At 38.2% G+C, this 14,722-nt stretch overlaps 1 protein-coding gene across 9 annotated transcripts in view; it reads right to left on the bottom strand.

Moving 5' to 3' along the window:
* TRAK1 (trafficking kinesin protein 1) overlaps positions 1-14,722 on the bottom strand; it is a 248,056-nt gene that overhangs the window by 180,458 nt on the left and 52,876 nt on the right. The window contains exon 1 of one of the 9 annotated variants that reach the window (XM_044416937.1): positions 5,542-5,620. The exons of the other annotated variants lie outside the window; for them this stretch is intronic. Coding sequence (XP_044272872.1) covers positions 5,542-5,605 — 64 coding nt within the window. The 5' untranslated portion in view covers positions 5,606-5,620. Of the gene's footprint in view, positions 1-5,541; positions 5,621-14,722 lie in introns of those variants that run through there. 9 annotated transcript variants of the gene reach the window in all.

Below are 14,722 nucleotides of genomic sequence, written 5' to 3'. Positions count from 1 at the left end.
AGCCAACTGATACAGTCTGCTGAAGCCAACTGATACAGTCTGCTGAACTTTACTTGATCCAGAGGCCTTTCATGTCCTAGTGCATTTAAGGTAACTTTTGCATCCTGTGCTTGGGACACACTAACTAGCAACCTATTTTTTATGTGGGCATAAGGAATATTGTGGTCCAGTGTGCTCAGAAAAGAGACTCTTTACTCTGTTGCACTCTGACAGTTCTCAGATCCAAATTTTATCACACAATAGAGGAAAATATTGATACTAAATCTGCAAGTACACAGTGGAAGGAATATAAAATTTATGCCATAGTTTTTTACAGGAGTGTGCACAAGGGAAATCAAAAAATAATTTCTTGCCTAATGGAGTCTTCTGAATAAGCCTAACAATTTGCAGGTCCTCAGTGTTTTACAACATTTACTATTATTTTGCTTCTACCAATACATGTGTGCATTTGTTTTATCACATGGCTGAATAAAGAGAAGAAGTAAAAAGGAGAGTTTCCCCCTTTTTTTCTGTCCTCCCCAGCCCATGTGAGGGCTTAGGTTGTTAGAACACAATTCCCACCCTGCTACCACACTTTAGATCACTTCTGTTGCAGAATTACCATGTCTCACCCAAATTATCTGGAAGGTAAATAACACAGGTGGACAAAATAACCAATTCTGAAGACTAAACATGCATATTTGGCCTAACTAGAGACGAGATTATGAAAACTTGGGCTGAAAGAGCTGTTTTATAGTTTTGTGCCTCCACAAGCAAATCATAATCTTACCAATATTTGCGGGGGAGGGGACTACGGTTGGTTGTGATCAGTTGTAAAAAATAATCCCAGATCACTGCCAAACTGGAAACACAGATCTGCTTGCCATCCAGCTTCATAACATAACATTACAGTTCTTCCCAAGAACTATCACTTTGTGCCCAGATCATGAGAAATGTAGTTAACCCTGAGTCAGTAATTTTTTCTCAAAATTCAAGTGTTCTGTAACTTCTGATTATATATGGTTTGTTAAATGTAAAAGAAATAGAAGAAAAAGAAAAGAAAGCTAGTGTTAACAACAATCCTTTTGACTTAAATGAGATTCTGTAAATTGTGTCAATTCCATCCAAAACAGGAATTTGGCTTAATTTTAGAGAAATGCCATGAAGTGTTTCAAGGTAGCTCAAGGAGCCATTCATTTTCACTTTAAAGTACACTTAGTCCAAGCTTCTTCCCATTGTCAAATACAAGAGATATTATGTTTTCATGTGGCTTATGGCAAGGTGCAAGAACAGTTAAGTGGCATTCCTCTCCTCCTAAGAATTCTCAAATAACTCAGTTTAGTTCAATGAAAAAGGTATAGCCTCTTGAGTTTTTATATAAACATGCCATATTTTAACTCCTTTTTATTTAAAAGTTATTTTAATTGTTAATTGATTATTCATTGGGTTTTATATTGGGTTTTATACTGTGCTGAAATGTCTCCAAAATTTGTAAGGTTAATTGTGTGAATGATACTGTTTTGTAAGCCGCCCCAAGGCTTTTTGTGAATGGGGTGGCATAGAAATGTTTTAAATAATATATATATATATATATATATATATATATATATATATATATATATTCTGGCAACAACTGAGGGAGACAAAGGAGGATTATGATTTTAATATATGTTACAATACCATATACAGGCAGTCCCTGGGTTATGAATGTCTGAGTTACAAACAAACTGGCAGAAAGACTATTTTAAAAATTGCGTTAAAGACACAGGTTAGCAAATGTGGGAGTTTTGTGGCCTATTATGACCTACTCTCACCATAGAGAGAATGAAGTAAAAGGAGAGGGGAAAATCTCTCTGGCTTTTCCTTGGTACAAAGAGGCACTGGTGAGTGAAAGAGAGGGTGGGGAATGAGAGCATAAGAATGCAATAAATGAAGAAGAAGAGCCCTGCTGGATCAGACTCGGGTCTGAGACAGACAGAGATAGAAGCAATCCAGTACACATATGGTGAACAGTTTCAGGAGTTAAGATTTGGGGGTGTAGGACATACCTACCTGGCATTAAGCCCAGGCAGGCTAGTCATGTCCAAGCATTATCGATGAAACCAGAGCCAACTACTTGGCCAGGGACTGAGAAATCCCTCCCCAGAACTCCCAGCCAAACCCTCAGGTAGCCCAGGCCCCCAGGTAAGTGTGGGAACGACCTGGGAATTTCAATCCAATGGGTACCTGTCATTGCTTTGTCAGCAAACGCATAAAAGGGGGCTGTACCATGTGATCTGGGTCAATTGCCCTTTTGCTTGTGATCAAACTATTCTCAAGAATAACAAGGCAGGTTTGCTCCTCTCACCCTTGTTGTGCTTGATTGGCTGAAGCATGCCAAGTCCGCACCCCTTGAGTCCTTCAGGGGGCTGTCACAAATATATGCCTTTCCTTGCTTTAATGTGGTCTATCGTTAATTCTCTTTTAAATCTACAGCTGCCACCAGGAAGTTGTAAGGTGCCTTCATTGGATATGTGGTCCTGAGAATTAGATGCCGATAATCAAATAACCTGTGACTGAGTTAACAATAAACAAAATAAAACTTCATTTGTACAATAAGCATATTGGTTTCAAGATGTTTAATAACTTAAATAAATCAGTAAATAAAACAATGTATAATAACAACTTCTAACTGAGGTATCTTACTCTTTCCCTTATCAATCCTCACACGCAGATCTTCCTTTCTTTCCTGAACTCAGGTTTCTGTCAGCTTCTCTCCCTCCCTCCCTCCCTCCCTCCCTCCCTCCCTCTCGCTCTCTCTCTCTCTCTCTCACACACACACACACACACACACACACTTAAAATAATGCTAATGGGCAGCTTTTAAACAAATAAAATAAAAAATAAATGAAACTTGATCATATTAGGCTCTGACTCTCCCTGTCACTAATACATCCTCCAAGTATTCTACTTCCTTCTCTTTGTCCTTATGAATCCTAAATGTCTTCCACAGCACTAGCTAGGATTCTAAAGAGAAGGCTGTCTCTTCATATTCTGCAGACCACTGACTGATTGCAGCTCTGACCGTTAACTGCTGACTGTAACTTTCTGCCTTCTCTCTCCTCACACACTTTCAAGTTCTGCCCATACACTCTCAGTCAATCACCTCACTGACTCATACCCCCTCTTTTATGCCCACTTTCCCTTCTGAAACTTACCAACATTTAAAGGAACATACTCATAAATTTAAATCATTACAGGGGGGCTAGAGATATTCACAATTTTTCCATTTGCACAGGGGTTCTGTGTTCCTAGTCTTGCAAATGTGGAAGTGTTTCTTAAGTGCTTTATATGCATAGAAAAGTAAAATATACATGAATTTTAAGACAAACATTTGGCTGACTTATGCTAAATATGACCTGTATGTATGTGATCTGACTTACGTACAAATTCAACTTAAAGATGTTCTCAGGAGCAGAACTTGTTCGTAACCTGGTGACTGGCTGTAGTTCATTAAAATCTTCCATTCTGTTACTGTTAGTATTTTAGGAGATTATCAAAATAGAATGAACTTGGTAAACATGCTATAAACACTGTTTGAATTGAAGTATATAGAAAATAAAGGAAATTTAGAAGGAGAATATGAGATTAATGTTGCAAACTATTTAACTGGAGTTTTCCTCTCATTTATTTTCTTCACAAATTATGCCTTCCATTTTCTTTTCCCTTTTTTTCTGTTTCTTTGCTATGTCAGAATCACAGATTTGTTATTTTCTGGTGAATTTTATACCACTGGCTTTCTATCTATTATTTTGTCTTCCAGAAATAATCTATATTAAATTCAGAATGGCAGTTTTGAGAGAAGACAGAACATAGTGGCTACCTGGGAAGAGCTATATTCTTAAATTAATTTGCTGAACAGGTTTGAGGGTTCAAGTTTTAGACTTATTTGTTCTGATACAGACATTAATGAAAACTGTGCATAGAGTTTGAAGCTTATTTTGCTTTTCCTTCCCCCTTAGTTTGTGGCTTGGCACCACTGTGTGATCCATTTCAAAAGAGAGTTGTTCTTCATGCTTGCTTTCTTTTTCTTCTATTTCACTTGCATTCAACAAACCATATATAATCAGAAGTTACAGAACACTGTAATTTTGAGGAAAAAAATAGTTACAGTCAGATTTAAATTACGTTGCTGTTCCGCTGTATGCCATATTCCAGCACGATAGCTCATTTTCAGTATTGGAAGGCTTTTTTGTTCCTTACAACAAATCCTTCATGAGTTTCCTTGGGCACAATTCTTACATACACTGAAAGAGAAAAGGGTCCTATAACTCCCCAGTATTATTCAGCCAACATGCATAAGATTACAGCTAAGTAGTTTAAAAGCAGAGCAAAGGAAATATATCTAATTCTTGAGCATTTGGAACTGGGCCAGTCCATCACCAAGTATTATATCATTCAGATTAATCAAAATCTGTACATTTTCGAAGGGTAAATACTGAGAGGCTCCTATACATACATGCAGACACACACACATTAATTTTATCCTGAAATAGGCCTTTTGGGTGTGGGTCTTTTACAAACATTCAATACATGCACATACATACAAGCTCACCAACTTCCCAGGCCTTCCATGTAGAGAGCTGAAGAATAGCAGAAATTTAGCACAAGATCCTAATATTTCACCTGTGCACTTCTTTTCCTTCTTATCTTGGGTCACTAAATCGTTACCTTATAATTTAAAATGCTAATGATTAAATTCCTCCTTCTGTCATCATCTTGTGCCTGTGTTCCTTATAATACTGTCCCTTCCTCACTTAAAAAACTAATGCACAGGCTGAATAGGGGTATGACACTGCAATATATTTATGACCTATTTCCAACTTGTATCCCCACTAAATTCTCTGGCCAAATTAGAAGATTTGAATTTCCCACAATGCAGGTGGTGCGGTTTCAGTCACTCCTCCTCACACCCTCCTCTGTCATAAGACTGGTGATCATATCTAGGGTTACTGAAATAGGCATTGCCAACCTGGAAAAAAGCAGAAAGTTCGAGAGGAGCTGACAAAGAAGACAGATTCCCAAAATTTAACCTTCCAACAATTAAGCTGGGAGGGGGGGTGCTCCAATTGTTTCCTGCAATAAAGACAGTGTTTGTAAAACTCAGCTTCCAGCCCCTATTGCCTTTTATATATGCTGTGCACGTTGCCACATTTTGCACTATACACAGAGCCTATGATTACAGAGCTTCCACATTCCAAAATTCAACACTCCTCTAAGCAAAACAAGTTTAACTATAAGTTATAGTAAAAATTATTTGCAATCAGCATTCCACAGTAATTTCCTTCTGCTGAGAGAAAAAGCCTTTCGGTACATATGTTCCCCTGCCACTCCCACTGAGCCATACAGCAGTCTCTTCAAATGCATGCTAAGAAAGGCTAAAAGTCCACCTTCGCTGCACAACATCATACCTGTTTCCTCCAGTTCTCTAGTTGGAGGACTAATACACTTATATCAAAAGCTACAGCAGAGATATAAGATAAAAGCATACAATAAAAGCATAAGATAAAAGCATACAATTACCATCCGTACATTCTTCATAATACCAGTCCAGCTCATAGTAATCTGCTTCAATGAATTTCTGCATAGTCCGTTATCTCCTTGGGCCACGTAGACAAGGAGATTTTTTTTTACAGAAATTGCTACAGAGGTCAAGTGAAATGCAGCCATGCCTGCCTGCCTGCCAAGAATACCATGCTGCAAAGAAGCTCAGAGACAATTGGCAATAAGCTGAACATCTTCAGTCAGAAAATGGAGCCAAAACAGAAAGGGCCAGAAAATAAAAGAAAATGAAACTTCAAAGGAGAGGCGCTGTTGAAGCAGCTGCACCAGTGCCTGTTCTAATAAAGCAGCTTTCTACACAGGAGCTGGGGGTGGGAGTTAACAAACCCATCCTATCAAAAGGCTTAGATGCTGATGTAGGAGACACACAACACCACTTGGGGGTTCCTAACTCATTCCTTTTCCATTCCGGTCCTCGCATCTCTTTCAGCCTAATATGTTGCCATGGAGACTGGCTGGCTCTGAAAGAGATGCAGAGATGGAGGGAGGAAATGCATTCTGCTCTTGCTTCTGACTATGATAGCTAATGTGTGCCTCACTAGATGAGGCAAACAGAATAAAAATGTTCCTGTTCCTAGAATACAAATATGCCCATCTTAGGCATCCTTGTGTTGCACAGCAACATCAATTTCTGATTACTTACACACGACCACATGCTTTAGATGCATATCTATTTTAGTAGTGTTTCACACAACTGGGGGAGGGAGGGTAGATGACAAATTCCCACACCCAGAAATGTAGGTGAAAGAAACAAAGCTACTGCCTCATTTTTGTCATGTGCTGGTAGTTACATTTGTGATAAAGAAAAAATAATAGTAATTCATACTATCAACCCGTTTGACTACAACTCTCACAGGTTTTGCCTTTTCTCTGAACCAGTGACTGATTTTTCCTGGCCTCTATGATAGCACAGAAGGGATTACAGCAAACTACAGCCATTTTGTACTTCTTAAAATGCTTAACTCTTTCCTTAACTGTCTTTCTACCTTCTGAAAATATTTCTGAGAATGTGTTTGAAGTTGAAACCATTAATGTACACGTGGGTAGTCAAGAGATTTTTACTGAGACTATTAATAAACAGCAATTAATATATTTTATTTTTATCCTGCTGCTCAGCCAAAAAGGGTCCTCAAATGATTTTACACAGAATGCGCAATACAAAACAGTCTGTGCCCACAGTCTGAAAAGATACAACATGCAAGGGAAAGGGACGAGGAGGGAAGATATGGGGAAATTAAGTCCCTTAGCAGAGTGGATGGAATGGCCCTGCTTCCTGTTCCATCTTCCTCTCTACAGCCAGCTGAAATGTCTAATACTTTAAAACTTGTAGCAAATTTACAAGCACACTGTTATCTTGTCCAACACAGAGTGCTTAATCTTTAGCTTTGTTATATTCCCCACATGAACTGATCTAGCTTTGCTACTATCTCCCCACCCCACACTTACAGGATAGACCCTTCATAATTGCTTGAAGTGCTTTTACTGTTCAGATGAAAAGGCAGAGAAATTCAAACAAGGGTGGTTTTTTTTTTTTTTTTTTTTGTGGGGGTGGGATAGGTGTATCAAAAGGAGAAGGTAGACCTCCAAGCTTAGCAAAGCCTTTGCCTACAACTACCCAGTAAAACACTTATCCTTTCCTATATTCTCTAGAGAGGTAAAGCCAATGGGAACTACAACATTACTATATTGAAGATGATGATTCTAGTAACACAATATGATAGAAATATCCCTTGTGTGTGAGAAGTGTGAAGCCTGGAAACATTCTGCTGAGAAAGACTGTTATCAAAGAACCTCTAATACATATATTAGAGAAATACATATATTAGAGAACTGAGAAAGGTTTAACAGGAAACATAGCTACACTAAGAATTTTTCCTGACAAAAACAGAGACTGAACTGAAATAATCAGAATGTAACAGCATCCATGTTGGTTAAGGCCAAGGCTCCCACCAAGAAAACCAAAAATGTAGCTATGGAATCTTCCTGAAAAGGCTTCATGCAGATGCAGAGCCCCTATGTGTCAATGCACAGAGACCACAAAGAAGAACTGGCATTCAGAGGCATTCCAAAAGATGATGTTGCGATAACTAGAAATGCACTTGCATTTTGTTGCATTTATAATTACCATAACACCATGCCAGGAGAACATGCAAATATTGTCATTGGTATCAAATCCCACAAACCTGAAGCATCTCAGTCTTTAAAAATCAATTTTTCTTATTACACTTATTCTATGTATGAAATATATTACAGAGGATTACAAGTCAGAGTGATAATTTCTTGACTTCTAGCTAGAAGCATGAAAGAAATAGGTCCAGGACCAGAGAGAGGGCCTGATTCCCCGCCACAGGTTTTGTTGTTGTTGTTTTCTGCTAGGGGCCTTTTTTGTCTTTGGGGGGAAAAGGGATCAGGGTGGATCCAAATTTGCCCTTTTTCTCAATTTTTTGAGGCTTTCACTACTCTAGGTTTAGAGTGCCTGGATGGCTACACTCCCTCCTTGAACAGTTTACTCCCTGGTTGCAGTTATGCAGGGACTGCTTTGTGAGGGGAAACCATTCTGACAAGTTACAGAAATGCTGGTTCAAAAGTCAATCACATCACTTAGAACTGACATCAAAAGCACCATGCTTCATGCACTAAGATATAATGCTTGAACTGGGTGTATTAGTTATCCAGGTTTTCTCCACCTGCCACTTGGGACGTGCAGCACAGGAGGAAAGACTTGCCAAACAGTTGGGATGACTCATATGCTAAGCCCAATGAAACATTATACTCCATTGTATGAAGCATTGCTACATTTAACCATTTTTGGCAACCTCCACCTGGACTGAGTAATGTATGAAGCAGGTATGAGGAAGGAGAAAGTCCCAGCTAACACAAGGGCTTAACAAAACTTCCTGGTACTCAGGAAACCTGATATTGGCAAGCCCTAATTTGAATTAAGTGGCAGCTCTTCCAATTCCATGGAAAAATGACCAATCTGCAAAGGACCGATTGTAAGATAGCGTGTGAGCAGCTTGTATCAGGAAACTATCCTCTTCTATTCTCTATAGTGTCGCACCACCGAAGATGCTTTATCAGCCTTCCTCATCTTGGTACCCTCCAGAAATCTTGGACTTCAAGAACTACCACTGTCTGCCAGTTTGGCCAATAGAAAGGAAGCTGGGCTGCTATAGTCCAAAACAATCTGGAAGGCGCCAGACTGGAGAAGGCAGTGCTATATGTTAATATTGTATTTTATCAACTGAGAAGAATCTAATGAAGAATTCAGCATGATACTTATGCCCTCTATTGCGCAATCTGCAGCCATCACTTGGGCAATGACAATTTAATACTTCCAGGACAACCCAAAACAAGTGGAAATGCTCATTTCTGGAATAAGGGAGCCCCACCAGCCTGCCTCCTTCTAGGAATGTGTTTCTGTTTGCTTCAAGGTTCCTTCTAGGAAGTGCTAAATCTCCCTTGCATAAATGGTGGGTCCCATTTGGTAGGACATATTGCTTGCTAGGGGAAATCAGTAGGGGCAAAAGCACCCTGTTGGATCATGCCCTAGGATATATCTGCTTCTATTAAAAAAGCTAATAAAAGCTACTTTGAAAAGAGACTTACAAACCAGGAATTACCAGTTCACATGATTTAATATCCAACTCAACATGCCCCAAGTTGATACTCATAATTAGACAAAAACCAGAATACTATGCTCCACAAGAGTCCACAGAACAGTCTTTGTTTTCATCATGATATCTGTATGGTTCAGCTATTCACAGCAGCTGTACCCCTGTGGGTGTCACTATTGACTATTCCAAATTTACATCTTCTCCCAACTAACTGAAACAAAAAAGGCAAACCAAACTGTTGGACGCAAAGGTTACATACTTGATGGGCTAGAGTAAGTTGCTAAGTGAACACTGGAACATTTAGCAACAACTCAACTGAAAAGGTTGGCTGTGCTCTAATGAAATTGTAGAAAGGCATTACGTTTTGAAGACTAATAAGCTAATAACCTTTTGGGGTTTTTTTTTTACCCAAAATGTCAAGTAACATTTCCAGAAATATTTATCTATTTATAATGTTTGTATACTCATGACTGTTTGCCTTTTAAAGTTAGCTGTATACACTGGCAATACTAGAATAGTAGTTATTGACTAAAATATCTGATCATATAATACACAAGTAGAACATCTAAGCTTTGAGATACATGAATACTAAAAAAAGATGCACAAAAATTTAGATCCAAAAACCCCTTTAGGTGAACAGAAGGGATCTCTAATTACACAAAGGATTTTTTGATTTCCTTCAAATGCTTCCACAGTGGCTACTCCCATTCTGGAGGGTCCTTCAACTCTCAGACAAGAGAGGCTGCAGACAAAAGAGTTGGCAGAAAAATCTCACCTTAAGTTCAGACCTCTGCTTGCAAGTCAATGAATCCAAATTGATAGGTTTGTTATTGTGGGGTCTATGAGAGTGGTATAATCCTCAAATAACCCACTGGCCATGTTCACATGACATGACAAGCCACAGCAATGCTCCTGGTAGAGAGCTATATATCCAAACTGGTGACCACCACACAGTGTAATGCCTCATGAGTAAATTAACCCAAGATGAGCTGTCATAATGGCCCATTAAAAAGGACTGACATGGTTGATCATTATATTTCAGCTTTAATGCCCAGAAAGGCTTTTTGCTACCTGCTACTGGGAATGATACTGCTATCTTTTAAATGCACAAAGAACATGGTCAAAGCAGTACATAACACTAAGCCTAAAAGATTTAGTGAAGGTCGATATTAATGTTTAAATTAACCTTCCAGCAAGAAAAAAAGAGTTCAGTAGAGTGAAAGAATGACAGAAGCAGCAGAACATGTATTTAACTCAAGACAGTTACTCAAAATGAAAAGAATCAGTGTTTAATAATTAAAGAGTAGGAGATAAGAGATGGAACACAGAAAGGTTCTACTTATTTGAATAGCTAATGGTTTATATTTGATAGGCCAGATATTGCTTCAAAATCTTTTAAACCACCATTTTCACTGGCATATACAAAGAATGACCTGTAGCACTGGTCGAACACCATGCTGCAGCTTCTACATGGTGTATGACTCAACCATAACAGTAATGTAATTGCACCCCATGTGATCCTCATTTCTTAATATGCTATCTCACTTTCTTCTGTTGTTTATCAGGCTTGTTAACTATTTGTTGCTTCATATTTGATACCTTAGATTCAATATGGTCATTTCTTTTCTGACATCAAAGATGGCTGAAGCCAAATACTTTGCTTTGTAGGGGAAGAAGCTCAATGGAATCAAGTTTGACAAATATGCCCATCTCTAGTGAAAAGATGTAGCATCTGTAGGGATTTGACCCACTTCTTCTATAAAAGAACCTTGAAAGTTTGCAGAATCATATTCTCATCCAGATGAAGAGGTGGAGCCAGAATCTAAAGCTGGTGGGGACCTAGAGACAAGGAAGGCAAGCAGGCAGACCGGCAGGCACTGAGATTCAGACAGTTCCAAATGTTGTGGAAGCGTTTAATGATATGGAGCAGGGAAGACTTATAATCATTAATCAAAAGACATGATGTCACATTAAGAGGGGATAACAGTTCAACAGCCTCAGGTGTTCCAATAAATTGACCTCTGAAGGTGTGGTTTGCTTTTATCAGTTTTGAAAGGGAGAGGGAGTATGCACTTTGGAAGTGTGCCTCTGCTCCATCTTGCTCTTCTGTACTGATTGAAAATGGGAAAGATACCATGTAATAGTAACAGCTTCTAGAGTAATTTGTATTAAAAATGAAGGTGGAAATGCCAGTTTTTGTAAAATAAAAAACAAAAATCAAACCCACATTACCCACAGGCTTTTGTTCTATCTTAAGACTTCTCAGGTCAGCTTGCTAAACCAACTGCAACAAACACTAATGGAAACGAACACTCATACCACATGGGTTGTAGCACTAACTGAACAGTAATCATTATGAAATGCTAAAGCACCTCAATGTGTAGTTCATTTTTATTTCTAAAATGAACAAAAAGTTACCAAAACATCACCCACAAGCCCCAGTCAACATGTCAATGCCCACCAATGATCGGAGTTATGGTCCAAAGCCTTTGTAGTGTACCAGATAAAGGGAGGCTGACCTAAACCTTCATTTTCACACCCCAGGAATGGAGTCCCAAATACTGATACCACCGTTAACCCAGAAGATGATTATATGGTTGCCTAAAGCTCAGAACCACTCCAGATGCAAGAATTTCTCAGACTTTAAAAGGGAAAAATCCATCTGAAGACTGTAAAATTGAATTTGGACTCAGTCTCCCATCAATATATTTCTTGCAAATAGTGCTGGATTTAAGATATAGGAGATATGCTTTCAAGTCCATAAACACATTGCTTTGTTTTTTATATAACTACTGTCTTTCAGACTTAGTTCCCTAACTGTAAAATAGAATTAGTGACCTGCTTCACAAAGTTGTTGAGAACAAAACAGAATCTGTAATGCATTGCATTTACATTTGTAAACTCAATATGCTATGAACTGCAATATGTAATACAAATGAAAACAACAGTAAATATATGACTATAGAAAAGAAAGCTATTTTCAAACTCACAACTGCAGTTTGGTTTTTGCCTCCTCATTTTGTACTTTCTGGTTACACAGTGCTCATTACTAAATGGAACGATACATAAAGGAGGGATCAATTAACCATCAAATCACAAGGATTGTTACTATGGAAATCTCACTGAATGGCAAAAGGAAGATTAGCACTTTAGAATAATAGTAATTTATGGTTGTGAGAGTTGGATCATAAGGAAGGCGGAGTGGCAAAGAATTGATGCCTTTGAACTGTGATGTTGGACTGCAAGGAGATCAAGTCAATCAAACCTAAAGGAAATCAACCCTGACTGCTTACTGGAAGGACAGACATTGAAGCTAAAGCTCAAATACTTTGGCCACCTAATGAGAAAAGAGGACACATTGGAGAAGACCCTGATGCTGGAAAGGACTGAAGGCAAAAGGAGAAGGGGACAACAGAGGATGAGATGGTTGGATAGTGTCATCGAAAGAAAGAACATGAATTTGAGCAAACTCCAGGAGCAGTGGAGGAAAGGGGGACTTGGCATGCTTTGGTCCATGGGGTCTTGAAGAGTTGGGTATGACTTAACTACTGAACAACAACACTGCTTTAGAATAGGATGTCTTAAACATAATATTCAAAACTAGAACTTTCAGAATGTAACCAAACAAGATAAATTCATAGTGAAAGCATTTTTACATGGACTATTGATAGTAACTCCATACCATTCAAATTAAATAGCACATAGCAGGTTTTTTTTTTTTTTTTGTATCTAAAATGATAGGGACTGTACTACTATATTAGGTATAACAATCTTCACTGAAAGGGCTACATTTTTGGCATAGTCTGGACTATTCCAGTGGCTTTGTTATGGCTCATTAACCCACTGTAAGGATATACATTCTCTGTATTGTAGTTAAAACAATTATTGACAATCATTTTGGAAACATCAACACTAGGCTTCCCCATGCTTGTGCCCTACTGGACTGCAACTCCTGCTATCCCGCAGTGGTTTGAGATCATGGGGGATGATGGGAGCACCAGGTTGCAGAAGGTAGAATTTATGTTTTCCCACTGTGTATGTTGTGAACTGCTCAGGAGACTTTGGTTATTAGGAAGTATAGTAATGTAGCAAATAATATATAGGTCATTTTAAAAACACTTTCACGTGCACAGTGGGCAGTATCCAATGTTGACAAACTCAAATAAAGCACTTGTAATTCTTCACTGAATCTTTCCATTATGCAAGCAGTTTCACAATAGGTTGAACAAGAACAAGTGAGTTTACATGTAGTATTCTTTTGCACATAGTTTAGAATCTAGCCTCCACTAGCAAAATGCTATTTGCATTAATAGAACGGCAGTTGATCCTACTCAATGTAATGTTGCTACAAATTCACCATAATCAAAGTTGAAGCATAACGCCCCTTAATGTTACTGCAGTCAACTAACAACACTAACCACAGTTATATCAACTAGTTATATCAATCTAAGATTGTGTTATAGTTGTAACTGTCAGTTATAGGTCAGTTATAGTTGTTTGGTTAAAACTCTGAGTTATTTAATTCTCAACAACATAACAGTACCAGGTTTGGGCATCATAACAGCGCAAGAACAGGGAATTCTTGGGTTGTTTCAGCAAGGTAAAGCAAAGTGCAAAGGACGCCACAGACATGCTCTTGTGTGTCTTTGCCAACTCATGGGTTGTTTCCCCCATGAACTGGTGTTACAGATGAATCAGAATTGTATGCAGAAAGCATTGGTTTTTCTCAAATACATACTGTGGTAGCTGTGCCTGAAAAAACAAAACCAACATAACAAAAATGCAACCTTAAATGTGCACCTTAAAATAGTAACAAATATACATTTGTTGTGGGGAAAAAAGGTTAACGTCAAATATTTGTTTAGCTCCTCAGTATGTTCCTATTCATCCCTTTTCTCTGAAAGATTAACAATTAGCTACTGGCAAAAGGTTTACAGGCTATTGTTTTAACTGGGCTGATATTTATAGAATTTCTTAATGTCACATGATAATAAGCTGTCAGTTTTAAGTAAGGATGCTCTTCCACCATCTATACTTTTTATATAGAAATTCTTCCAGAAGTTTCAAGGCCATGCTGTTTTTTTCTGATGTTTGATTCCCACACTAGCTTTTGGCAACTGATTGTGTTATGGCTATATCAAGACTCATAACCTACTCAACTGCTTTAGATTTCATCTGTTCAGATTTAGACTGAACTCAGTTGGAGTTAAACAGCAGAATATGTAGTACTGCAAGCTTAATTTCCTAGCTACTCACTACATCAAAAGTCAAAGCAAAGGCATAAAACCTTAGTGGAGAATGACAAATGTAAGCTACATTCTGAATACTTTCAGTTAGGTATAATTTACAACAAAAATGCCACAATCAGCTTTTTAGAATATATGCACAACTGCTTTCACAGAAGGATCAGGTTGGGTTTCATGATGTCTGTTATATAGGTGTTAGCTTTCAGAATAATGTAATGATGTATACTGAATTGTTTCTTCAAGGATAACAGCTATGTGAAGAACGTAAGGAAAAAGTAA

Source organism: Varanus komodoensis, unplaced genomic scaffold (assembly GCF_004798865.1).
Source record: "Varanus komodoensis strain SLA01 unplaced genomic scaffold, ASM479886v1 scaffold10, whole genome shotgun sequence".
NCBI classification, from domain to species: Eukaryota; Metazoa; Chordata; class Lepidosauria; order Squamata; family Varanidae; genus Varanus; species Varanus komodoensis.
Note: the sequence above shows the minus strand (reverse complement) of the source record. Positions and strands in the feature narration are given on the sequence as shown.